Genomic DNA, 26,779 nt, shown 5'->3' with positions numbered 1-26,779 from the left:
GAACTCCCCTCAGAAACAATGTTCTTCCTAAACACTCTCAGATCACGGCAAAAAAGAGCTAGTCTGCACAAGGTGAAAAACTTCAGCGGCTTTATAGAAACTAATATTTGAAGCAGTTGCAAAATAATCTTGGAGAAACAAAAAACCTTTGGGCCATCTTTCATCTTGGTGCCCTATGTGTTGACCAAACTTTAAAAACAATAGTTAATGGACATAATTTTAATTCTATAAATATGTACATATAAAGATAGCATTAACCAAGAGTCACGAAAGAGAGAATAGTACACCAAATGTGGAGGCCAAGAAAGTGAAGGCATAAAGTGACACCTTGATGTCCACACAGGTGTGGGCCCTTTTTTCATATCACCCTACACACAGTTTTGGAGCTCAGTTGGTCAACACAGCCTGCCATAAATTCCAAGATGCTTGTCAGTGTCACCTGCTGTGATCAGTGATTCTTGATTCAAGCTACTAGCCATCAATGGCAGTATTTCGCTTTGCTGCTCAACGTAGTGAAAGATGTTTTTCAAAGAAGTTTCCAAAGAGACTTGCAGTGGAAACGTGGTTTCCACTAAAGCGATACAAGAGGAGAGCTTATGTATTTGGTTGCTCAGAAAATTACCAAGAAGGTAACCGTGAGCCAGGCTGTTTGTCTTTGCAGGCAAAGACCAGATCCTCCTCCTTGTGCATGCAGCAGTTATCTTGTTTGTTGTACTTGTCTCAGGTCTCTACTACTACAAGCACAGATTAAACAGGAGTTGCTGTTGGCCTTGTGACTACATCGGAAGACACAAAAACAGGCCCAGGTCCCAGGCAGTGAAGTGCAGATGGAGACTCTGAAATATGTTAGAATCTGACACGTTCTCTTAAACATGCCATCAAGCATTCCTGACAGAAGAAAGACAACAGCCAGAGTGCATTAACAATCAAAAATGGTGTGATAAAGTATATAATGGAGTTGAAGGGTGTGATGTTTGTGACTGGGCTATAAGTGCAAAAATGAGGTCCTTGGTACTGAGGGGGAGGAGCCTTGGGAAGATTAACTGATATCAAAGCCTCTTCGAAGCTGAAGATTGTGTTATTTATTGAACACTGTGACTCATTTTCAGTCAAGACGGTAAACATACCTTCACGTGTGTAACTTTATCTTAACCACAGTGCCTGTCAGCAAGCCTTACCTCCTCGTGAACAATGCTCCTCCAGTGGAAGGATCTACAGTGTGGATGAACTGCAGTGTGGAAAATGGGACTGGACCGATCCTGTATGTGTGGCACTATGAAACCTACAATGGTAACGCCACAACCTTTGAAATGGGCAACAGCAGCATTATTAACATGAACAAAGTTAACCGCAATCACACCGGTTGGTACCGCTGTGTGGCCAGCAACGCCGTCAACAGCGAGAGCTCCAAACGTCTATGGCTGGACATCCTCTGTGAGTATAATTAGATCAGGCAGACCTATTTCTTCATTCGTTATTCATTTCTTCATTTAACAATTAAAAGAAAGCATCAGTATGTAAAAACTTAATGCACTGAAGGTGTTTTGAGCATTTTTCAGTTAAATTTATTTACTTCTGTATTGTTTCCATCTAAAAAAAAAAGTAATGCCCTGTTAAGAATTTGGCTTTTATCCCCAAATTCAAAAAATGCTGATCACAGTACAAAAATTATGCAATTATCTGAATTTTTAGGGAATTACACATATTAGGGTTAATTTAGCTGCTGTATGTCTCAACTGCTAATGTAAAACTAAGTAAGAGTCCTACTTTAAACTGGATTTCTTATTAGCTTTCTGTAATCTGCATTTAACACGCCTGTGTTATGTGGGCTTGGGCTTGAAGCTTTCCTTGTTGATAAAGCTTGTAGTTAATGATGGATCAAGTTAGAGTTAGTTTGCTTTCTGTCGCATAAAACAAAGATTTCTTTGTTTCACAGGCACATAACACGCCTGTGTCCCTTATTTCTTGATTTGCGTTCATATTCTTTCTCCTCAGTTGGACCAGACATTCCTCAGATAGACGTGACTCCGTACACTATGACCAGGCGGGGTTACACAGCTCTGGAGACGGAAGCTGTTTCCTTGCTGTGTCAGGCCCAGTCCAATCCAGCCAGTCAGTACGTCTGGTTCTACAACAGCTCCCAGGTCTATACTGGGCAGAAGTTCACCATCACCAAGATCCTCCGTATGCACACTGGTGACTACACCTGTTTGGCACAGAACACCTACCTCAACACCAGCTCCAATAACACCATCAGCCTGACTGTCTACTGTGAGTGTGACCTCTGACCTCGTGACCATGCTATTAATCATCTTACTCCTCTGTCAATCCTTGTATGCTGCACTGACCTGAGCTGTTCCATCGCTGTACTGCATTTACCAGGATTATAAAACACTACAATGTCATTAAAATCACAATTTCACATTTTTAATAAAACACTACAAACAACTTTTATTTTCATCTTTCTTGTTCATGAATATCCTACCAACTTCTAACTTCATATGTTCTCCCCCCACAGACCCCCCAGATGGCTCCCCGTCCTGTTCTGTGGAGCCGGCCCTGAATCACACCTCTCTGCGGCTGCTGTGTTCCTGGCCTGGTGGATTCCCCTCACCTTCCCTCCACTGGACTGGAGACCTGATACAAGATCAGTTCAACACACCCCAGCAAACAAGTTCAGCCTCCAGCACTACCATCCTCATCAGCACTGCAATCTCGCTGCCCTCTGGAGGCCCGACTTCTAATAACAGCTTGTTTACGTGCCTGGGCTCCCATCCTGCCTTGAAACAGTCGACACAGTGCAGCACACGCACATGTGGGTGCAGAAATGTCAACAAAGAACAACAGAAAGTTAAACAAATGAGAGAGTAAATGTGAAGATTATACACTTTCAACATCACTCATTTGATTTATCCTCCATCAGATATTCCCCCTGCAGAGCCAGTGTGTTTTGTTGACGTGACTAATGACAAACAGTACTTCATGATGTCCTGCTCCTGGGAAGGAGGGTTCCCTAAAGCCTTGGTGTGGTGGGAGGGACCTGCGGGCCAGAGCAGGGGTGGAAAAGAAAACTCCAACATCCTCATCCTCCCGTACGGGACAGCTCACAGCGGGAAACCTTACACCTGCTATGCCAGGCACCCACTTCTGGTTCAATCCAAGACCTGCAGCCTCACACTGGGTCGGTGCGAGTGATGTTCAGCTTACTTAATCTGAGAACCATGTTATCACTTCTACACAAACATTGCACAAAGATTTTAAAGGATCCTTAAATTTTTAAGCCTTTGAATTGTGACAACTTCATGTACAAATCCAGACATTTTTTAGACCTTTTTAATGGAAGGAATAAAACGTAAATGCCATTATTAATTTATTTGAATTTATATTTTCTAATTCAGGATGTTACATAGAATAAGTTAAAATATGTCACGTTTATCTGAGTGATGCTTCGTTATAACAAATGCTCATCATACGAATTTGCTCAACCACACGAATTCAATTTAGTTTTATTTATAAAGCACCATATCACAACAAGAGTTGCCTGAAAGTGCTTTACATTGTAAGATAGATACTACAATAATACAAAGAAAGCAGAGAAAACTCCAACAATCATATGACCCCCTATGAGCAAGCGCTTTGGCGACAGTGGGAAGGGAAAACTCCCATTTAACAGGAAGAAGCCTCAAGCAGAAACAGGGTTACTAAGGGTCGGGCATCTGCATCGACAGTTTGGGGTGAAGAGAGGAAGACAGGAAAACAGGAAAGCTGTCATGAATAGAGAAACTACTGCATCCATAGAGACCAAAAGAATTTATTTTACCAGTTTGTAAACATGCTTTATATTTCCTATTAAATCTGCATTTTAATATATGAGCAGGCCATTACAGATGTTGTCTGGTCAAACCAAGAACAAAATTATACTGGTTGAGAAAAACTTTGGGACAAATATTTTGAAGTCTTTGACCCCTTTCTTAGGTTTGAACCTGGATTTGACTAAAGCTTACATACCAGAGGTTAACATATAATCCATATTTTTAGTCAAAAATGTGACAATATTCTTCTTCAACAGACCTGCATGTATGATTTTGTCTTAAACACAGTGCCTGTCAGTAAGCCTTACATCCTGATGAGTAATGCTTCTCCAGTGGAAGGATCTTCAATGTGGATGCGCTGCAGTGTGGAAAATGGAACGGAACCGATCCAGTACACCTGGCACTATGAAACCTACAATGGTAACGCCACAACCTTCGCACTGGGCAACAGCAGCATCATCAACATGACCAATGTCAACCGCAACCACACTGGCTGGTACCGCTGTGTTGCCAGCAACGCCGTCAACAGCGAGAGATCTGACCGCCTGTGGCTGAACACTCTGTGTGAGTTTTAATATATAAACATTTTTAAAACAAGTTTTCAGTAAATACATTAAAAAACTACAAGCAATTAAAAGCACACAACTGTTACAGACCACAAGTAAGCGAAATTTTTGTTTTCTATACTTGGATTTTTTTAGTACCCAGCATGATTCAGTTTTTTCTTTGATATTTTATGTCTGATTAAATTTAAAGAGAATGTGCTGGTATCTGGCACCAAGATTTTAGCAACAGATCCTTTAATTCCCATACGTTGCAAGATAGGGCCTCCATAGATCTGACTTATATCGCCGACAAATCCCACAGATGCTCGAAAACACCTCAGACTTCTTGCTTTCTGTAATATCAGGAACCAAATTAAAAGTCCCTCTACTCACATATAGCCCTTAATTACACATTTACATAACATCCTCAAAACCTAACAGTAACATTTTGACCCGAAAGAGAGTGCTCTCAGAGTGCAGGCTTACTTGTTGTTCCTAGATTTTCCTAAAGTACACTGAGAAGCGGAGCCTTTAGCTATCAGGGTCTCTACTGTGCAGCTCCCTCTTTGGGTTTGGGAGACAGAGAGCTACTCTACTTTTAAGATTGGGCTTGAAGCTTTCCTTGTTGATAAAGCTTGTAGTTATGGCTGTATCAAGTAAGGGTTAATTTTCTTACTGTAGCATAAAACAAGATTTCTTATCAGACTAATATGAGTTTTTCACATAACACGCCTGTGTCCCTTATTTCTTGATTAAGGGAAAGAATTCATATTCTTTCTCCTCAGTTGGACCAGACATTCCTCAGATAGACGTGACTCCGTACACTATGACCAGGCGGGGTTACTCGGCTCTGGAGACGGAGGCTGTTTCCTTGCTGTGTCAGGCCCAGTCCAATCCAGCCAGTCAGTACGTCTGGTTCTACAACAGCTCCCAGGTCTACACCGGGCAGAAGTTCACCATCACCAAGAGCCTCCGTATGCACACTGGCAACTACACCTGTTTGGCACAGAACACCTACCTCAACACCAGCTCCAATAACACCATCAGCCTGACTGTCTACTGTGAGTGTGACCTCTGACCTCTTGACCATGATTTCAACTCCTTTGTCGGCCCTGTACCACTACCGTGTGTTCTTCTTACTTGTGTACTCACAGACACACAAACAATTTCTCTTGGGAAGTGGAAATATCGAATGATGAAAACACTTATTTTATTCTGATATAATAATTTCTACCTAACGTCTTTAGTATCGCTGCCAAACAATAACTTTTTTCTGTGTCATATGCCCACAGACCCCCCTGATGGCTCCCCGTCCTGTTCTGTGGAGCCGGCTCTGAATCACACCTCTCTGCGGCTGCTGTGCTCCTGGCCTGGTGGATTCCCCTCACCTTCCCTCCACTGGACTGGAGACCTGATACAAGATCAGTCCAACACAGCCCAGCTAACAAGTTCAGCCTCCAGCACTACCATCATGCTGCCCTCTGGAGGACTGACTTCTAATAACAGTTTGTTTACATGCCTGGGCTCCCATCCTGCCCTGAAACAGTCGACACAGTGCAGCACACGCACATGTGAGTGCAGCAATGTCAACAAACAGTAAAAGATAAGTTAGTGGCAGTTTTGTGATCATGTATCTGAATGTGTTTATATCTCTCCTCTCCTTCATCAGATATTCCCCCTGCAGAGCCACTGTGTTTTGCTTATGTGACTAATGACAAACAGTATCTGACGCTTTCCTGCTCCTGGGAGGGAGGGGCCCCGAAAGCTTTGGTGTGGTGGGAGGGCCCCGAAGGTCAGAGCAAAGGTGGAGAAGAAACCTCCAACAACTTTACCCTTCGCTATAGCACTGTACGGTTTGGGAGACCTTACACCTGCCATGCTAGACATCCACTTCTGGTCGAAACCAAGACCTGCAGACTCACGCTGGGTCAGTGCACATTTTCACTTCATTCTTTTTGATCGATGCTGATGCAGTGCAGAGTCACATTTGTATACACGGGAAATTATTTGGAGTGTTCCTTCCACCTGGAAACAAATTATCTATCTTTCAGTAAACTAACATGATTTTAAAATCAGCATCTGAGGTCCTTTGATACAACACATGCAATAACTGACCACCAGCTAAAAAATCTATATGTGATGTCTTACTACCCAAAATTATACAGCAGTACAAATATATTCAAAATGATCTTATCAGTGTTCATAAGCTGGGGTTTTGTTTTTTTTTTAATTTTTAAGGTTCATTGTGCCTCTAAAGCTGACCATTTAAGAGTTGTCTTTACTTGATCTATTAAAAAAAATCTCAGCGACAACAATTTGTCCTTTGAACTCTGCAAAACATGACTGGTTAAGTCTGAGCATAATGACAAATGGTATACACATGTCCCTTTATCTTCATAAAATAGTATCACTGCATCAGCATTTATTAGTCATTTTGTATTAACATGCCCACATCAGATTAAACCTATACTATTCGAGAAACTTTGAGCCTCTTTCTCAGTTTGGTGTCCTGATTGGCCAAAGGTTTACACATACTGGAAATGAAATTATAAGATCATCTTTTTAGTGTTTGTTTACTGCCCTTCAGTTCTACTACTGACTGTTAACATCCAGACACATCTGTGTTATTCATCTTCATTGTAGTCCCCGTCAATAAGCCTTACATCCTGATGAGTGATACTTCTCCAGTGGAAGGATCTTCAATGTGGATGCGCTGCAATGTGGAAAATGGGACTGAACCGATCCGGTATGTGTGGCAACGTGAAACCAGCAGTGAAGACGTCACAACATTTGCACAGGGCAACAACAGCATCATCAACGTCACCAACGTCAACCGCAACCACACCGGCTGGTACCTCTGTGTCGCCAGCAACAATATCAACAGCCAGACATCAGATCGCGTGTGGCTGGACACCATCTGTAAGTATTGAAGCTGAGGTAGGGAATCACTGGACAAAAGAAAAAACGACCAAAATCATGATATTTTGGTCAATGGCTTATTTTTTCTGATCAGACTGAGTGAGTAATTTTTGGCATTATAGCTGCTTTACAACAAATGACCGCCACAGTTGGTGACCTAATGGCAACAGGATGCAGTAATTTTGTGTGTGATCCTACATGGATCACATGATAAAACTTTTCATTGTACCCTGGTTTGAATTTTAGCTCTTAACAACATTTTCTTGCTCTGCTTTCAGCATAAGTTGTTTGTTTCTTGTATATCTTACATGCACTGCTACGTTTTCTCATCAGTTGGCCCAGATGTTCCTCAAATAGATGTGACTCCACCTCGTACAGTAAAGCAGGGCTACACAGCTCTGGAGACGGAGGCTGTTTCTTTGCTGTGTCAGGCCCAGTCCAATCCAGCCAGTCAGTACGTCTGGTTCTACAACAACTCGCAGGTCTACACCGGGCAGAAGTTCACCATCACCAAGATCCTCCGTGTGGATGCTGGCGACTACACCTGTTTGGCACAGAACACCTACCTCAACACGCGCACCAAAAAAACCATCAGCATGACTGTCTACTGTGAGTGTGACCTCTGACCTCTAACCATTATGATCATTTCACTTTCAATTAAACCTCTCCTGTAATTAAACCTCTCCGCCTCTGTCAGTGCGCCCCAGGGTGGCTGTGGCTACAATGTAGCTTGCCATCACCAGTGTGTGAATGTGTGTGTGAATGGGTGGATGACTGGATATGTAAAGCGCTTTGGGGTCCTTAGGGACTGGTAAAGCGCTATATAAATACAGGCCATTTAACATTTACCATAATGCAGGAATCCTCATAGGTTCCTTTGTTTTAATTCATCCTTGGCTGTGGGGATGAACACAGTATGGGGATGACGTCTGACTCAGATACTAATTAAAGATGTCAATAAGAAATAACAAGAAGCAGAAGTGCCACACCTCAGTTTCTACAAAGACAGACCATGCTCCATGTTTATTGGACAAATATGGTAGAGAAATATAATGGCCATTTCATTGCTATAGCCCACTCCAAGGCGACTCCTAACCCATTTTAACGTGTTTTGTGATTGTCAAATGTGAGACAAGCTTTTGTGATCCTTTTTGGTCAGGAGTGGTTTTCTCCTTGGAGCATTTTTGCCTAGTCTCTTTGCTGTTGTTAAATCATGAAATCTGACCTTTACTGAGGAAAGTGAAGCCTCGGTTTCTTTAGATGTTTTTCTGGGTTCTTTTGTGACTTTCTGGATGAGTTGTTGATGCACTACTGGAGTAATTTTGGTAGGCCTGCTACATCTGGGAAGTTTCATCACTGTTCCAAGTTTTGATTTGTTATTTGTGGATAACTCGCTGGAATCCGAAATACTTAGAAGTAGCTTTGTAACCCTTTCCAGACAGATAGATGTCAGTGACGTTGTTTCTCATCTGTTCTTGAGTTTCTTTAGAACTTTGATGTGTTGCTATCTGAGATTTTTTTCGCCTACTTCACTTTGTCAGACAGATTCCAGTAAAGCAGCTTCTGGTTCTGTCAGTAATCAGGCCTGGGTGTTGCTCATGAACCTGAACTCAGCTTCCCAAAATATGTGTATATAATCAAATAATTTTATAACTTACTCATGCCCAACATTGTAAATACACAACATCTTTCTTGGGCCTTGATTTCACCGCACTTTAAACATCATTACCTTGTTACCTCTATCATATCCCCACAGACCCCCCTGATGGCTCCCCGTCCTGTTCTGTGGAGCCGGCTCTGAATCACACCTCTCTGCGGCTGCTGTGCTCCTGGCCTGGTGGATTCCCCTCACCTTCCCTCCACTGGACTGGAGACCTGATACAAGATCAGTCCAACACAGCCCAGCTAACAAGTTCAGCCTCCAGCACTACCATCATGCTGCCCTCTGGAGGACTGACTTCTAATAACAGCTTGTTTACATGCCTGGGCTCCCATCCTGCCCTGAAACAGTCGACACAGTGCAGCACACGCACATGTGAGTGCAGCAATGTCGACAAACAGTAAAAGATAAGTTAGTGGCAGTTTTGTGATCATGTATCTGAATGTGTTTATATCTCTCCTCTCCTTCATCAGATATTCCCCCTGCAGAGCCACTGTGTTTTGCTTATGTGACTAAAGACAAACAATACTTGATGCTGTCTTGCTCCTGGGAGGGAGGGGCCCCGAAAGCCTTGGTGTGGTGGGAGGGCCCCGAAGGTCAGAGCAAAGGTGGGGAACAAACCTTCAACATTCTGATCCTCCACTATGGCACAGCTCGCAGTGGGAAACCTTACACCTGCCACGCTAAACACCCACTTCTGGTCCAAACCAAGACCTGCAGACTCACGCTGGGTGAGTGCACATTCTCACTGTACAACAAATAGCAGATATAAATTGTTAAATAATTAGTCTGTACATTGTCACACGTAGAGGCACCAGTGCTGCAGACACAGCGCAGAGTCGTGTCTGTGTACGAGGGGAGCGACGTTCAGCTTACCTGCAGTCTGAGAGACAACTACCTTCCTGTCAATGAAATCACCTGGTTTAATAATCAGGGTGTCGGTGTGCAAGATACCTCAAAGTACATGCTTCTGAGAACGTCTGCATGGGCCAATCTGACTGTGAGAGACACAGATGAAACTCAAGACAGCGGCGAGTACAGGTGCTCCACTTCCAACGCAGTGGGAGGAACCGAAATCAATATCACTTTAGTCATCAAGAGTAAGGACCTGTTTTATTTTTCTGATCTTTTTTGGGCTTGTTGAATAATTTCCCTGTTGAGAACTGTATTACATTCCTTGAGTCTGTACAGCATATGAATCTCAGTCAGCTTAGAATAAAGATGTGAAGCGAGAGGGAAATGTGTCGACTTCTCCTGATATTTTCCAGTTAAAAACACCTTAAATCAGAATTCAATACACAAAAAAACAACATGGAAAACTCATTCTTTCACTTTTTACTTTTGTGCAGTTTAGACAATGCTTTCACTGTCTAAATTCAGCCGAGGGGTTAATATCTCCAGTTTAATATATTGGTAATAGAAGTATTACTTAAAAGTAATTAGTAGTCTGAGAATTGACTACACATTATTTAATGGAAATCCACACATTAATTGATTAGATATACAAACTGGATTGATGTCATATCGAAGTCATATTTATTTATGTTTGTTTTATGTGTGTATAAGAGTACCCCATGCCACCCAATGCAACCCTGGTCAGAGTGATGTACACCAGCCGACAGCGTAATGAGGTGGAGCTGGAGTGGGTGGTGGAGAATGAGGAAGCAGGAAGTTGGACAGGTTTCTTTTTGGAGCACCAATGGTTGTCTGAGCGTCCACGAAGGAAAGGAAGTGGGAATGACTCTTCAAGTGAGCGGATGGAGGAGAAAGTTGGTCCCGTAGTCTGGTACCGTAACATCCTCCAGGATCCAGCTGTCAGGATTTATACAGTGGGGAGCCTGACGCCAACGGTTACCTACCAGTTTCGCATCATACCGGTGAACCACCGCACTGTGGGACACCCTTCTACTCCAAAGAAACCAGGTACAGGAAATGCGAGACATATGAGACTGGCAAAGAATTGGGCAAAGTGGGTGGGGGGCTTTAACAAAAATGTATTAAAATGTATCTGAAAAATTAACCCACAATACTCTAGTTCAACAGAGTTTACATTAATGTGGAACCTAGTAGTCATTCCTATTATGGGATAACGGTACGGTGAACGCTTATCACTTTGCAGATGTGTTTTCACAGAGCTCAGCTCCTTTGCAATGTTTAACTCTGATGTGTTTTAGTGGAACCACGCAACAATTTGTACCCCGCTGTGATTGGAGCAGCTATTGGTGGGATGATTGCAGCCATTGTCACTGTTCTGCTGCTCATGTTCATCCTCCGTAACTGCAGCATCAATCCTCGTGAGTCCTCCACACACATGACCACCACCAGCATCTTGCTGACCTGTGCATAAAGCAACATTATGTAGCTTTAATACTCTGTATCTTCCCCCAGGACTCCATGACTTGCTGTTTGGCTTGTAAGTATATGTGTATCTGTTGCAACCTTCACCCGGCACTTTATTAGGTACACACTGGTAGTATTGGGTTGGACCATCTTTTACTTTCCAATCTGTCTGAATTCTCTGTGATATTTTCTGACCTGAACCATTTCTGTTATGTTTCAGTCTTGTTTCCAGAACAAAACGGCTACATGTTCATCAGAAGTTATTGTGGGTAACCTCTGCTTGTACAGCTTGCAAGGGATAACCTCGGGAAAACACAGAATCTATTCTAATGATCATCAAACCATGTCTTTATTGATCATTACTCAGGTGTCAAAACTTGTTATTAAAGGTACTCAAGAGATGTTCAAGGGGTAACAAGTTAAGTAAGGTCTTGAAAACATCATCCAGTGCTTTTTAGTTCAATTCAGTCCAATTCTATTTTATTTATACAGCACCAAATAACAACAGCAGTTGCCTCGAGTAGCATTATATTGTAAAGTAAAGAACTTACAATAATAGAGAGAAAACCCCAAAATCAAATGACCCCCTGTGAGCAATCACTTGGCTACAATGGTAAGAAAAAACTTCCTAACAGTAAGAAACATCTAAAAGAAATTGACTCAGGTTGGGGGTGTTTCTACAGCTTATAGAGGTCACCTGCCCCATCATGTCAGGTCCTCCAGGGGAAAAACAAGGCATTCTGTACTCAGCAGATATATAATTTCTTCAGTTTTTTCTAGTTCTGTGCCTTCCAAATTGTACAAAACGCCACCGTCAAGAGATGCCCGAATGGAGCTCTTCATCCTGCATTTGTAAATATTAGTGAGTCTTTTCTGCTTATACTTTTAGCTGTCAGCTGATTCAAAACACTGCAGCAAGAGTAATAACAAGGACTGGAAAGAACGAGCCTGAATAATCAGGCTCTATTAAATTCTAAACTCTTTTTGTACTATATCATCCCGATAGAGGCCTTCAAGCTCCGTTTCAAGGCTTATTTCTGATTCTGAGAATTTCCAGAATCAGAAAGCGGACAACTGCTCTACCTCCCTTTTGATTAAGATTGCAGTAAATAAAGCAACCCTCAAGCAGCTCTTAGTTATGTTGCTACAGCCTGTGTTTATGTGCCGCTCTTGGATAGCAGGAATGTTTGCTTTCTCTTTTCTCTTTCCCCTCCACCCCTACAACCACTCAAGACAGATGGCTGCTCTTCCCTAAGCCTGCTTCTGTCAGAGGTTTCTTCCTGGTAAAAGAAAGTTCTTGCTCTCAACTACTGATATTGCAATATAAAGTTCAACAAGACAATTGATGTCAATACCTGCAAATGGCAGGCCCACTGGTGGGTGGTCCCATGTGGCTATTTACTAAAAGTCTCATAGTACGTATTCACAGTATTACTTATTTTTAAATAAGTAAACTTGGTAATGGACCCTCTGAACTTGAGATTCTTTCATTCTAGCATTTATTCCCAGTTACTTGCATAGTACGGACTAATAAAATTTTTTTTTTTTTTTTTTTAAAGACTCACCTCAGATTCCTGCACATTCAGTATTTTTCACATGTGAACTTGTTTTTGTAATGTATATATACACAGTATAAGTCTAACAAAAAGAGGAACTTTGGGGGAAAAAAAGAGGTCGACATCAAGAGACGATGAGCTGCTTCTGAAGTTTCTAAGCAGGAAAGTGGAACTGAGACTCAGGTTTCATGCAGTTCTCAAGAGAAGGGAGCAGCAGGGACAATTTCATGGTTTGATGCAGCAGTTGAAACTGCAACATGGACACTTTTGTACATATTTCAGGATGTCAGTGGCGCACTTTGAGTTCGAGTTAGCAGAGATGGGCCCAGATCTGAGGAGGCAGAGAAATCATTTTAGAGACGATTGACCCGAAGCAGTCAGTTTTGAGTTTAAAAGCGCACTTGTTGCCAAAAGCATTAATCTGACTGATGAGATCTGTTTATTCTATACTGAAAAATTAGAAAAATCGAGCTTGATCCAAAAAGACAAATGCAGAATATTCATCATATGAAATTAACGGCTGTGAACAACTTTAGTAAGACAGGCAAGTATAAAAACTATTTGGACTAACGTTGGAAACATTAGCATGAATTTTACTAGTTAGGTTTGTAAAGGCCTTTAGACACAGAGGCAACACTCATATATTTTCCCTTTTTAGACATCTACTCCTTGCCTTTAATCATTAGCTTGACATTGTATTCTACTGTTTCTCAGCTGCTTCTACTAAAATGAAAACATAAGCATTAAGCGGGTCAGCTCTAACTCACACTTATAGCCACAAATGCAGCGGGGCTTTGGCAGGTATGGCAAAAACCTGTTTATGCACAGGTAAGGACCCCTTCAACAATAAGGTGAACAGGTGTACCTAATGAAGTGTCTGGTGACTGGTAATGAAACATTTCCAGTTCGCAGCGCTGATGGTAACGATTACTATTTGTAATGCCTTTTCATCTTTGATGATGACTGCAGGCAGCACAGCCAGTCGCAGGAAAACATCAACTTCCCAGAGGATGAAGTGTTTGGTGGGTCAGAGGGAGCAACTGGTGGATCACCCAGTCCAGGAAAGTTGAATAGACACATTTATAGATTCATAGTCTCGAGTCCAGATTAAATTATTTTCTATTTTTAATTAATGAAAAAAAATCCAATTCATTAGGTTCTATTTTATGGATTTTGTTGTTGTTGTTTATTTGATTGTTTTATGACTTTATCTTTTAGCAATAATCAATGCCAGCACTCTTAGTTACCCATCTGCATAGATGCAAATGATGAATTGGACTGAACTTCATTTTCTAATAGATATGTGCTCATTTTTCCCTCATTATGAGCTTTGTTGAAAAAAACAAAATGCCAACAATAGTCTTTGATGTTTGTCTTTTTCCAGGTCCAGCAACGGCTTTACCCCGAGCAGCTTCAACCCTCACCTCCTCACCTATGACTGCCACCCCCATCCCCGCCACCACCAGCCAAGCCCCTCCCTCTGGAGGCGATAACAAGCCAGTCAGCGTCACCATCACCGTCAAGGCGACGGGCTCATAGTCACACGCCCCTCTCTTTCAGCTGTAATTCACATGTGACTATTTTTGTTGACAGTTTGCTTTTGAGCTCTTTTAAAATACAGTAAAAAGTTACGAGTTCCCCACATCGACTTTTCACTGCAAAGCTCACAGTCATTTAAAGCATGTTCGACACAGTAAATTAAATGTTATACAGAAAACTCTGACCAGCCTACTGTAGTTTTTTATTTATAAAATAGGAGAAATATTTTGAGTCCATCCATCCATCCACTCATCCATCTTCTGCTTATCCAATTCAGCGTCACCACTCAGGACACAGTGTGGTTCATCGACCAATTAGAAACAACTCCTCAAGTCTGCATGTTGAAGCATCCTTGAGTTGCCCCCAGTGTGTCTATTCAAGTGTGAATGTGTATTTGTGAAAGAAATCCTAGTTTCAGACACTAGAAAAAGTCACTTTATAAGGCACATCTCTCATTCAGATCAGTGGATATGTGCATTTTTACACCAATAGCTTCTAATTACCTGAAAAAATTCTGTGATTCACCTTTGGAGTTCTTGTAGATGTTTTCTGCATCAACTGATGTTAGGGTGATTTGGATAGGGTGGCCAGTGCTGGACTCACCGACAGTAGTTTGAAATTTAGGCCAATTTTAGATGATTTCAATGATTTCCCTTAAAGTAAAATGATTGATCTAAAAAAAATCTTTTTAAAACCTCTTTTTTAAGCCTTTATTCTGATGCCTTACAGATCTCGGCATAGTCACACTGCACACTACAGTAGCAAAGAGAACATTGTAGATATCAGGTGATGTTACTGGAGATGATCAAAGAAGATTAAGTGTTTGTAGTCCACATACGTAAAAAAAAAACAGCTTTTTTTATTTATTGAGACTTACAACCCGTTTCGTATCATTCTACATAACATCAACATAAATTTGGTCATATTTGGTCAAGACTGAAGCTTTACACACAATATCTTTTATAGCTGTATCAAAAGGTGTCCATCACTGGGAATGACTGGACAACATGGAGGCAAGAACATCTTGAATGGCTCTGTACATAAATCATGTAACATCTTTCAAAATGCTGAATTCTGTGTTTAGAATGCTAAAAAAAAAAGACAAAGCAAACTGATTGGAAGTCACCATAAACGTATAGGTAACAGAAATATAACAACCAATAAGACACTTTATAATTTGTTTATGAACATGTATGTGGATCAAAATTGAAATTCTTTTTGGGAAAACATAGGCACCTTTTCCTTGGACCAAAGAGAAAAGGAACCATCTTTTTTTCAGTGCTTATCTTCTTTTCTTTTCTTTTCTTCTTTTTTTTAAAAAAAAAATGTATTTGTTGTTTGATGTGTGGACATGCTGCAAATCAATTTCCCACTGGGGACAATAAAGTCACTGACCATTGACTCAGCTTAAAAGCCTGCGTCTCTGATGGCATGGTGCCTACGAACTTGGCTGCTGAAAAAGCACCATCAATTCTGAGAGGTGTATACAGGTTTTAGAGCAACAGGTGACATCTTTTTCAGGGAAGGCCTGAATATTTCAATAAAACAATGACAAACCGCATACTGCATCTACTGCAGCAACATGTCTTTGTAAGTAGAAACGTCTAGATGTGAAAACATTTGAAGTATCATCAAGCAGCTATATCCACAAAACTCCAGCAGCTGCTCTCCTCAGCTCCCAGGTGTTTACAGACTGTTGTTAGAAGAGGGGATGTTACACAGTGGTAAACATGACACTGTCCCAACTTTTCTTGTCTATATGCTAAATATAATACAAAAACAAAACAAACCAACAAATAGAAAAGAGCTCTTAGCCAAATTGTTGTAGTGAAAGGCTGCATCTGATTTGAGAAATTATGATTCTGAACGGCACATTTCTGTGCCTGAGGAATTAATTGCACGGGACTATAGACGCCTTAATTTCCCTAAATAAATCTCACGCTGGGATAAAGCTGCATTTTAACATTTGATTAGTTTCCCCTAAATAAGGGAGTAACCTGCTGTATTCCATCATTCTGTTTGTCTGCCAAGTGAGGGAAACTGATCTGCGCCCTGCATTCATTCATGACAAACGTCTCACATTACATACTCACGGCTCCACCAAGCAGTCTATTCTGCTCTTGTATAAACATAAAAACATGTTGAAAATGGTTACAATTACTGAATAAAAGTGTTTGATGGACAGACTGTGCATTCTTGCAGTCCACTTTAAAGTGGAGATTACATTTTTAAATGTTGGCATGCAATGAGAGCATGCTGTGAGGCAACATGACGGTGAAATACTGAATACTTTTACTGAATGATTTTAATCCCACTGGTAGAGTTTACTCTGCTCCTTGGATCCTCATAAAACCTTTGAAATCTGAAGCCTTTAATCTCACAAGTCACCCAAGATGACTGCACATTACAAATGCAGTTTAATCGTACTCTGACTGCATAAATGTTTTTGCAGAGCTCTCCACCTATATATTTTTGTCTTGTATATATTTATACATTTACATATATAGAGAGAGAAATTTTATATATAGATAAAGATATATGTTTATGGCATTCCAGAGATCTGAAATTTGTATGAAATTCCAGTGTAGAGGATTGTGGTATTAAGTCCGCAAATGACAGATTCAGCTGCAACTGTGACTGCATTAGTTAATGTGCAGGTGTGTGTGTGTGTGTGTGTGAAAGGCCAGCCCATCCACTTACGTGGCTTTCTTGTATAATAGATGGTCTCGGTGTCAGTGTGTTATTCTAACCCAGCAGGAGAAAGAAAGAAGGATAGAGGGATAGAGAGAAAGGAAAACACATTAATAATTGAGCCTAAATCAGTTTACTGACCCTCCGTCCCTTCCTACTCTCAGTTGAATGCACTGGAATCTCCAAGAAGACCTGCAGATCAGAGAGTACGAAAGACGGAACATCAGGCATCTGAAGGAGGGCTGTAATGGTCAGTTAGGCTTCACCTTTTGATCTTTTCCACATTTTTTTGGAGTAAAGAGGTTGTTGGACTCGGGATCATCATGATACCATGGTGGCTCCACTGCTAGGACTGGCCATTCTATATCTAACTACCAGTCTGGTCACTTTGGGGTCAAATGGTAAGAGTTTTCCAGTGTCTGTGGATTCATTTAAACCCCTACTTTTTAAACATCCTTTAAAACAGCAAATTAAGAGAAGTGAATTCTTCATGATCTGGAATGCTGTTGCAAAAATGTAGGATTTGAATACTTGCATGTCATACATTTACATTTTCTGAAAGCACATATCAGTATGTAGACTGTATAAATAATGCAAAGTATTCAATATAACATTTCAAAATTCGCCAAGAACATATATTTGGCATTTCTGTAATCAAATTTGGGGTGAGCAGCAAATACACTGATGCATCTACAGTTATTTGGTTCTTACTGATTTAAATGACGGGTCACAGGGCACTGTAGATAACAAGCAGAAAGGCTATGCTAGCAAAAGCTGTTTTAGAACCTGCATGTGGAAATTAAGGAAAAGAAATGCCTGGAATCACTTGTAACAATGTTACGCTGCCTCTGAGACTCACTGTGTAATCAATCCTGTGACCGAACACCGACGAGGTAAACAACACCAGCGTCTCCTGTTCCTTTACACTCATATCTTTGTATCCTTTCCCACCACCAGCCCTGCAGATCAACCCCAATGGAGAGGTTGTGTACAAGGACACCCAGATGTATGAGGTGGTGTACCAGGACGCCAGTGTGTATGGGGTAGTGGGCAAAGCCGTGATCCTGGAGTGTGGTCCTTCTGTACCTGACATGTACATATGGAGCTTCACCAAGCCTGGTACTGAAGGCATAAAAGCTGTGGTGTATAATGTGGGACGAGGACCGAAGATTCAGAAGCTGGCTGAGACGCTGGGACAGCTGACTGTCATCTCAAACAGTGCAGCTATAAGCATTGAGAAGCTGCCTCTGGCTGCACAAGGCTTATTCACCTGCCAGGCTTTCTATGACATAGAGAACGAGCCCAAAGTCTACTACTACTACGTGCATCTCATTGTCCGAGGTAAGACTTCCTGCTGTCATGAATGCTACAAATTTTTAGTCAGTTTATAGCTGAAACAGAGACTGACATTCAGTCTTGTTGCCCAATTTCTCCAACATGGCTAATTTGTCTTATATATTCCAAAATAGGACAGTAGACTTGTTGTGTTTACTTGGGTGTATTATCCTAAATTATTATACAGTGTATTACTATCCCTGTTGCCATGTGCATTGGAGAGAAAGAGGAAGAGATGGAACAACTGAAAATAAAAATCTGTAGATATTTCTCTCTTTTTTTGACTTTTATCATCTAAGAAACTCTACTGTTCAGCATGTGCTGCTTTGTCTTTTGATTATTTGTTGGTCTTTTGAACAGAGCATTTTAAAACTTTATGAAATAAAGGCTTCTTTACTTTATTTGGCAAAGACGATTTAGATTATAAAAGTCTAAAACACAATTCCCTATAATCAGGAGATTATAGCTTTGTATTAAGGCTGGCCATAGAGGGACCATAGACTGCATACAAAAGATGAATACAGGCACTACCGATTATTTCTCACCCTTTTTAAAGGGTGAGCTTGTTTTTTCAAGCCCACAAAATAGGAATTTTAGGATAAGGGGGTGGAGGCCCAGCTTATGTAAACTAGCTTGTTTGGCAAGTGCCTCCATAAACGGTATTGAGGTTTTGCAGACAGGTGACCACTAACCACACAATTAACTTGTCAGCAAATTTAAATGTTTAACAATCAAGTTTTCAATGTAGGATCACATGAAGAAGGCCTAAGTGACATAGGCCTTGACCAACTGCAACTTAGCTAGTAGTTAGTGGATACTTGCAGACAAACACAAAAAACTACAAGCAACTGTGGCACTCTGATAGCAACCAAAGCAATCACACAGAGGGTTTTGGTGTAGCACTTTCTTTGCAACCAGATTCCACAAGTGAGAGTCAGCAACCTCCAGGAAACATCACCAACCACCCAAGAAATATGTTTGAGAAGCTCATTAAGTGCAATATGGTAGACATGAAAGAACTATTGCTAAAAAATTCATTCACTTCGACTGGAGCAGAGACTGTAGAAAAGCTGTTAGATTAAATACCGAAAAGGAAACATTATTTTGTCAAATGACTGCATTGAAAATGTTAAATGCTAACAGTGGTGAGCTCCTGTTTTGTAATCGAAATTAGCATAAGTAAAGGCAGGAGAAAGTAAAAAATTAGCCATAGGGCCCCTTTGTAGGGCCCCTTTTGACACTGGTCTCATGTTCAATCTCCAATGTTGCTGCTTGTGGGAACTTGCAGCTTTGTTCTGTTTGTAAAATGATCTTTCCAGTTACTGAACACTGTGTTTCTTCGCCGCCAATGCAGTCCCCGTCACTAAGCCTTACCTCTCGCTGAGTGAAGTATCTCCAGTGGAAGGATCTACAATGTGGATGCGCTGCAATTTGGAAAATGGGACTGGACCGATCCAGTACGTGTGGCAACATGAAACCCGCAGTGGTAACATCACGATCATCGCACAGGGCGACAGCAGTGTTATCAATGTGACCGACGTCAACCGCAACCACACCGGCTGGTACCGCTGTGTGGCCAGCAACGCAGTTAACAGTGAAAGCTCCAACCGCTTGTGGCTGGACACCATCTGTAAGTTGAGGAAGTTGGATCAATATGGAGATTTTTGTAAAACTTTTTTTTTTAAAAAGAAGCAAAAAGAATAAGACAGTGGTTTAAGTTACAGTCTTAAAGAAACAGAAATTGGTATGACTTTGATATTTTCTGTGTAATTTAAACTTGTCTTTGGCATTTTCTGTGTGAGTAATCAGTAAATTACAGGTAAACTGTGCATCATCAGCATTTGTCACTCTCAGAGAAAATGTCATCTTGTGAATCTAAACTAACTTGGATGAAACATTTTGTTATGAGTCAGCTTTTGTGGACAATTTTTAAATGAAGCAGAAGGTCCATCACATTAAATTTCACAGCAATGATTTTTCTCCTCAGTCGGCCCGGACATTCCTCAGATAAACGTAACTCCGTACAGTATAACAGAGCGGGGTTACTCGGCTTTGGAGAGAGAGACTGTTTCTTTGCTGTGTCAGGCCCAGTCCAATCCAGCCAGTCAGTATGTCTGGTTCTACAACAACTCACAGGTCTACAGCGGGCCGCAGCTCACCATCACCAAGATCCTCCGCATGCACACTGGCGACTACGCCTGCTTGGCTCTGAACACCTACCTTAACACCCGCTCCAAAAAAACCATCAGCCTGACCGTCTACTGTGAGTGTGACCTCTGATCTCTGATCATGCTATTAAGCATCTTACTCCTCTGTCAATTCTACCCTAAAGCCTATTGTTCTCTTGTTACTGCAAGGAGTGTAAAAGAGTCAAATGTGATCAAACTGTTCAGATTTGACATTTTCAGTACAATACTATCAACAGCTTAAACTCCTAAGACCCAAACTCTTCCATGGCATGTATTTTTAATTTCTCTTTGATATTTGGGCATATTGGGACCCGATGAATGTAAAAACAAAGAATCACCAGAATTTTTTGTTCCTAAGAAAAAGAGAGCCACATATGAGGATATTCGTTTTTAATTTTGATAAAACAGGGGCAGTATAATGTCCTCATAAGTGGATATCAGGCCCTTGTAGAGCAAAATTACGTTTTTTGGTCTAGACAACCCAAAATGTGATGTCCACATATGTGGATGCCAGGTCCTAGGAGGTTAAACATCTTTGATTTTCACCCAGGATCTCTGACCTAGAAACATCTCCCTGATCATTTCACTTAATGCAGAATCCTTTTCAGTTTCTTTTTCTGAATGTCTTCTGACTCCATTCAGCACATTCATCTGATATACTTATTTCAAAAGCTTAAACACCTTCAAACTCTGTCTCACTCACACACACACACACACACACACACACACACACACACACACACACACACACACATACAGCAGATAATGGAAAGCTTGCTGAGCTGTTCTCCTGTTTGGACCATCTTGGAAGTTGATGGGACTCTCTGGCAGGTATCTCACTGTGACGTCACAATCATGGCAAGCACGTCATTCACTCTCCCTACTTTTGGTTTTGCACACGTCTTATGTTTTTGCTATTTGCTAAGATTACATTTTCAGAAGAACTCCACCACCAACAAAAGAAAAAAACAGCAAAATCATAACAACATATCTCTTCTTCGATAATTTATGTATAGTTATTTTAACCAAACATCCTTAACAATGTAGCAATAGTTGGAAAAAAAAAAAAAGGTTCCGGGCCCTGATGACATCAGTTTACTCCACTCGGCACATCATTACCTTGTTACCTCTATCATATCCCCACAGACCCCCCTGATGGCTCCCCGTCCTGTTCTGTGGAGCCGGCTCTGAATCACACCTCTCTGCGGCTGCTGTGCTCCTGGCCTGGTGGATTCCCCTCACCTTCCCTCCACTGGACTGGAGACCTGATACAAGATCAGTTCAACACAGCCCAGCTAACAAGTTCAGCCTCCAGCACTACCATCATGCTGCCCTCTGGAGGACTGACTTCTAATAACAGCTTGTTTACATGCCTGGGCTCCCATCCTGCCCTGAAACAGTCGACACAGTGCAGCACACGCACATGTGAGTGCAGCAATGTCAACAAACAGTAAAAGAGAAGTTAGTGGCAGTTTTGTGATCATGTATCTGAATGTGTTTATATCTCTCCTCTCCTTCATCAGATATTCCCCCTGCAGAGCCACTGTGTTTTGCTTTTGTGACTAAAGACAAACAATACTTGACGCTGTCCTGCTCCTGGGAGGGAGGGGCCCCGAAAGCCTTGGTGTGGTGGGAGGGCCCCGAAGGTCAGAGCAAAGGTGGGGAACAAACCTTCAACATCCTGATCCTCCACTATGGCACAGCTCGCAGTGGGAAACCTTACACCTGCCACGCTAAACACCCACTTCTGGTCCAAACCAAGACCTGCAGACTCACACTGGGTGAGTGCACATTCTCACTGTACAACAAATAGCAGATATAAATTGTTAAATAATTAGTCTGTACATTGTCACACGTAGAGGCACCAGTGCTGCAGACACAGCGCAGAGTCGTGTCTGTGTACGAGGGGAGCGACGTTCAGCTTACCTGCAGTCTGAGAGACAACTACCTTCCTGTCAATGAAATCACCTGGTTTAATAATCAGGGTGTCGGTGTGCAAGACACCTCAAAGTACATGCTTCTGAGAACGTCTGCATGGGCCAATCTGACTGTGAGAGACACAGATGAAACTCAAGACAGCGGCGAGTACAGGTGCTCCACTTCCAACGCAGTGGGAGGAACCGAAATCAATATCACTTTAGTCATCAAGAGTAAGAATTATTAATCTATGTTTAATTCTAAATTACTTTCTTGCTGAGTGTAAGATCAGAATACTATAACACCTCTGATGTTTGTACAATTATTGTCCATAAAGTTACAGTCAGCATGAAAGTCGATGAGCTATATAAAAAGTTACAAGTGGTCATCACAAAGAAGTCATACAGATGAGGATATTTCTGTTTGTGTTATCTCTGTAGAGTACCCCATGCCACCCAATGCAACCCTGGTCAGAGTGATGTACACCAGTCGACAGCGTAATGAGGTGGAGCTGGAGTGGGTGGTGAAGAACCAGGAAGTTGGAGGCTGGACAGGTTTCTTCCTGGAGCACCGAAATATGTCTGAGCAACCACAAAGGAAAGGAAGTGGGAAGGAGGAGAAAGTTGGTCCCGTAGTCTGGTACCGTAACATCCTCCAGGATCCAGCTGTCAGGATTTATACAGTGGGGAGCCTGACGCCAACGGTTACCTACCAGTTTCGCATCATACCGGTGAACCACCGCACTGTGGGACACCCTTCTACTCCAAAGACACCAGGTACAGGAAATGTGAGACATATGAGACTTTTAGCAAAGAGATGGGCATTTTCAGCTTGTTAAGCTTAAATAAAAAGAGGCAAAATCACAAAGATGAAGTAATATAACATGTAATATATAATATGTAATATAGATGATGCATATAGATGTAATAATAACTGTTCTGAAAGGTGTGTTCAGTTTCAAACTTCTCCATTAACATGACATAAAACATGATCACGATGAGCTCTAAAAGTAGATAAGACCCCAATTAAACAAATGATACAAACATATTAATGATCAGTTCTTTACTGAGGAAGACGATCCAATCCAACTGTGACTGACAAAGGTATGTGAAACATTGCTTTCTGTACAGACCTAACATTATGCAGAAGTAACTGCACCTTAAACATCGGTCTGGCATACAAGAAATTGGCTTAAAATTGGGACTTTTACTTTACCCGTTAAAAAAAAACTAGCATTAAATCAATTTGTGATCGAACAGGATCCTCATCTTGCTGCAACTTTCTCATAACAGGCGGGAACGAAGTGATCTCTTTTCTCCAAACACGCAATTTACAATTAAAATACAATTAAAATACAGTTAAACCATCTATTAAGCATCTATTTTGTTCTCACACAGTGGGCCAAATATCACACCAACAGGACTCTTATGTGCTCTGGACAGAGTTCTTTTTGAACAGCCAAGCACACCATGATTGCTTATTTACTCATGAATGTGAAAGAGGGCGTTATTGCACAACATGCTTTGATGTTCAACCACTTCGATGGAGTAAAACAAAGACTTATTATTCCCATTATTTGTGTACTGTCTGTTCATTAGGATCTACCTAGGTGGTAGATAATATTTTGTGTCATTTGCTTAACTGTGTTGTCTTTTTTTTACACTCGTGTTAAAATCAGATGATGCTTCAGGTTATTTTTATACAGGAATATAAAAGATTCTTTCAAGCAGCATTGCTAATTATGAGATACAATCTTTAATGTTGTGTTATGATTAATGTGTCTAACTGTGGTGTTTTTTTGTTTTTGTTATCCACTCAGGTGAAAGACTCAAACAAAAACACATGCAAACAACGACACATACCTCATGCTTACACACCTTTCCCTCACTTCCTTGTTACTTTCTTCTTTTCTGTCCTCCTGATCTTCCCTCGAATTCATCCTGTGTGATAAATGTGCCACTTTGTATTATATTATTGCAGGAAACTGTTCTGAATAAGCCATTTGTTTTATTTAGGTTGCAGAGAAACCTGTGCAGTTATGGTCAGATTTTCATACACTCATCATTGGCATGAATGTAATTTTGGGTTTCAGCAATTTCTTTGATTTTTTCTTTTTATAGGCTTGTATGATGGTGCAGCATATGTCTTTATTACTGATGTAATAAAGAATTATTACATCTGAGGGCACTCCCTGGGTTGACTAATACTCACAACAACAAGAAAGTCCAAGAAATTCAGTGAAGAGATTTGCAGTTCGGAAAGTCTCTTAGAGCCATTTCTAAAACAGATTCTAAGATCATTGGTTCAAACAAGAGTGCATAAGTACAAGTTATTCTGATGTGCCTCCACTTTGCCAAGGACGCAAAGAAAACCCAAACGGTCACCCTCAGATCAGAGGAAATTGGTTATGTTGTTCAGGAACAACCCAGGAACCAACAAGGCTCAAGCCTCCCATTAACTAGAAACTGCTGGAACACCAGTATCACTGTCCACACTAAAGGTAACTATTTGACCACAATGACTAAGAGGTATGTTTGGAGTAAAGGTGAGACTTTCAAAGCTAAGAGCACTGTGCCAGACGTCAATGGTGGCACATAAAGTTCATAAAGTGGGTGGAATAGTGAAGAAGGAGGACTACCTCCAAATTCTTTATTTTCATCATTAATCAGCAGCTACATGGTTGAAAATGCAGATGAAACAGGCTAACACAGGCTAATTTCTATCATCTGTTGATTACAGAAAAAAAGAAAATTGTGCACCTAATTCTTGTTTTTTTAGTCATTAAAGATGTATGCTGTACAATCCTTCCACCCTGAAAAAAGAACAGTTCAAATAAATCATTAAAACCCTTAATTTATCATGAGATTCATGCCCCCGATGAGTAGATGTAAACATCTGACTAGAACTGTAACATGGTAGGATGGTTCAGTGGTTTTCAACCCTTGTATGAATGAATGAATGAATCCACGTTGTTCTGTTCAACAGAGCTCCTTTTAAAGAAGAACCTAAGCAACATTTATTTACAGGATAATAGTAAAGTGATGTTTTCAAATCATGACATACACTGACCTGGGTTGAGAACCACTCGAGCTCCTGGATGTAGCTGCGGTGTTCTGACAGATATGAACTTTTTTGCAATCTGTAACTATGATGTGTTGCAGCTGAACCACGCTACAATGTGTACCCTGCTGTGATTGGAGCGGCTATTGGTGGGATGCTCTTTGCAGCCATTCTTACGGTTCTGCTGCTCATGTACATAATCCGCAACCGCAACAACAACCCTCGTGAGTCCACCGCACATGAGCACCAATATCCTGCTGATCTGTTTAAAATCACTGTGATGTTAATGTCGTCTTCTTTCCACCAGGACTACATGACTTGTTATTTGGCAGGTGAGTATCTAGATATATGTCTATAAAACCAAGAATTAATGATTTCCTGTTTGCAGTTATTGCTACAGACATGGCGTTTTAACATTTCCTGCTTCCAGGCAGCACAGCCAGTCAAGGGAAAACATCAACTTCCCAGAGGATGAAGTGGTCAGCACGTCAGAGGGAGGAATAGAGGAGATTGGTGGATCATCCAGCCTAGGCAAGATGAGCTACCCTAAATGACCATACACCTATAAACACACATATAGACCCATATAGGACGTTGCTGATGGCCCACATGGAAGTGATGGAATATCTCTAAGCAGATGTTTCAACCGTCAGCAGGCCTAAAAATCGTAATGCACATCTGTCTTATCTGCTGAACTTTGATGTTTTGCAGGTCCAGCCATGGCTTTACCCCGGGCATCTTCACCCCTCACTTCTTCACCTGTGAGTGCCACCCTAACAACCACCAGCCAAGCCCCTCCCTCTGGAGACGATAATGAGCCAGTCAGCGTCACCATCACTGTCAAGGCGACAGGCTCGTAGTCATATATCCGACCCATCCAGCAGGAAATACGCAAAACCCTTGAGCCATCTCCCATTTCTTCATATTTTGCTTCCAAGGAGACAATAATACATCTTCAGGCTTTCTGATGGGTTTTTCTTTGGACATTGGCTGCTTTTTCACTCATTTTCAGTCCAGTCCTTGTACCTGAGCATTTTCACATTAATGGTTTTAACACTGATAAGAAAGTTCACTGTTGTGTCACATGTGACATTAAACCCAGCAAAGAGTCAGTTTGAAATCATGTCTTTGGGCACCCTGTTAATATCAGATTTTCATGAAAACATTATTTGTTCATTTTTCTTTATTTCAATCTGTGAAAAAAAAAATGGACAAG

The 26,779-nt window shown here is 41.3% G+C and overlaps 1 protein-coding gene across 1 annotated transcript; it reads left to right on the top strand.

The window, feature by feature from the left end:
• The first annotated feature begins 1,334 nt into the window (after positions 1-1,334).
• Positions 1,335-26,588, top strand: vsig10l2 (V-set and immunoglobulin domain containing 10 like 2). The gene is made up of 22 exons (XM_085363743.1): positions 1,335-1,434; positions 1,996-2,271; positions 2,519-2,815; positions 2,924-3,181; positions 4,101-4,376; positions 5,143-5,418; positions 5,650-5,928; positions 6,027-6,284; positions 7,001-7,276; positions 7,610-7,885; positions 9,033-9,311; positions 9,410-9,667; positions 19,752-20,027; positions 20,385-20,660; positions 21,733-22,011; positions 22,110-22,367; positions 22,446-22,736; positions 22,944-23,279; positions 25,665-25,787; positions 25,871-25,895; positions 25,994-26,094; positions 26,275-26,588. Exons 1-22 carry the CDS (start codon positions 1,335-1,337, stop codon positions 26,421-26,423), a joined length of 5,223 nt encoding a protein of 1,740 aa, XP_085219869.1. The 3' UTR covers positions 26,424-26,588.
• Positions 26,589-26,779: the final 191 nt, after the last annotated feature.

This window comes from Diplotaxodon limnothrissa, linkage group LG10, assembly GCF_057381915.1.
Source record: "Diplotaxodon limnothrissa isolate DT_005_m linkage group LG10, D_limnothrissa_male_GT1.1, whole genome shotgun sequence".
NCBI classification, from domain to species: Eukaryota; Metazoa; Chordata; class Actinopteri; order Cichliformes; family Cichlidae; genus Diplotaxodon; species Diplotaxodon limnothrissa.
The sequence above is the reverse complement of the archived record's forward strand: the minus strand, read 5'-3'. Positions and strand labels throughout refer to the sequence as shown.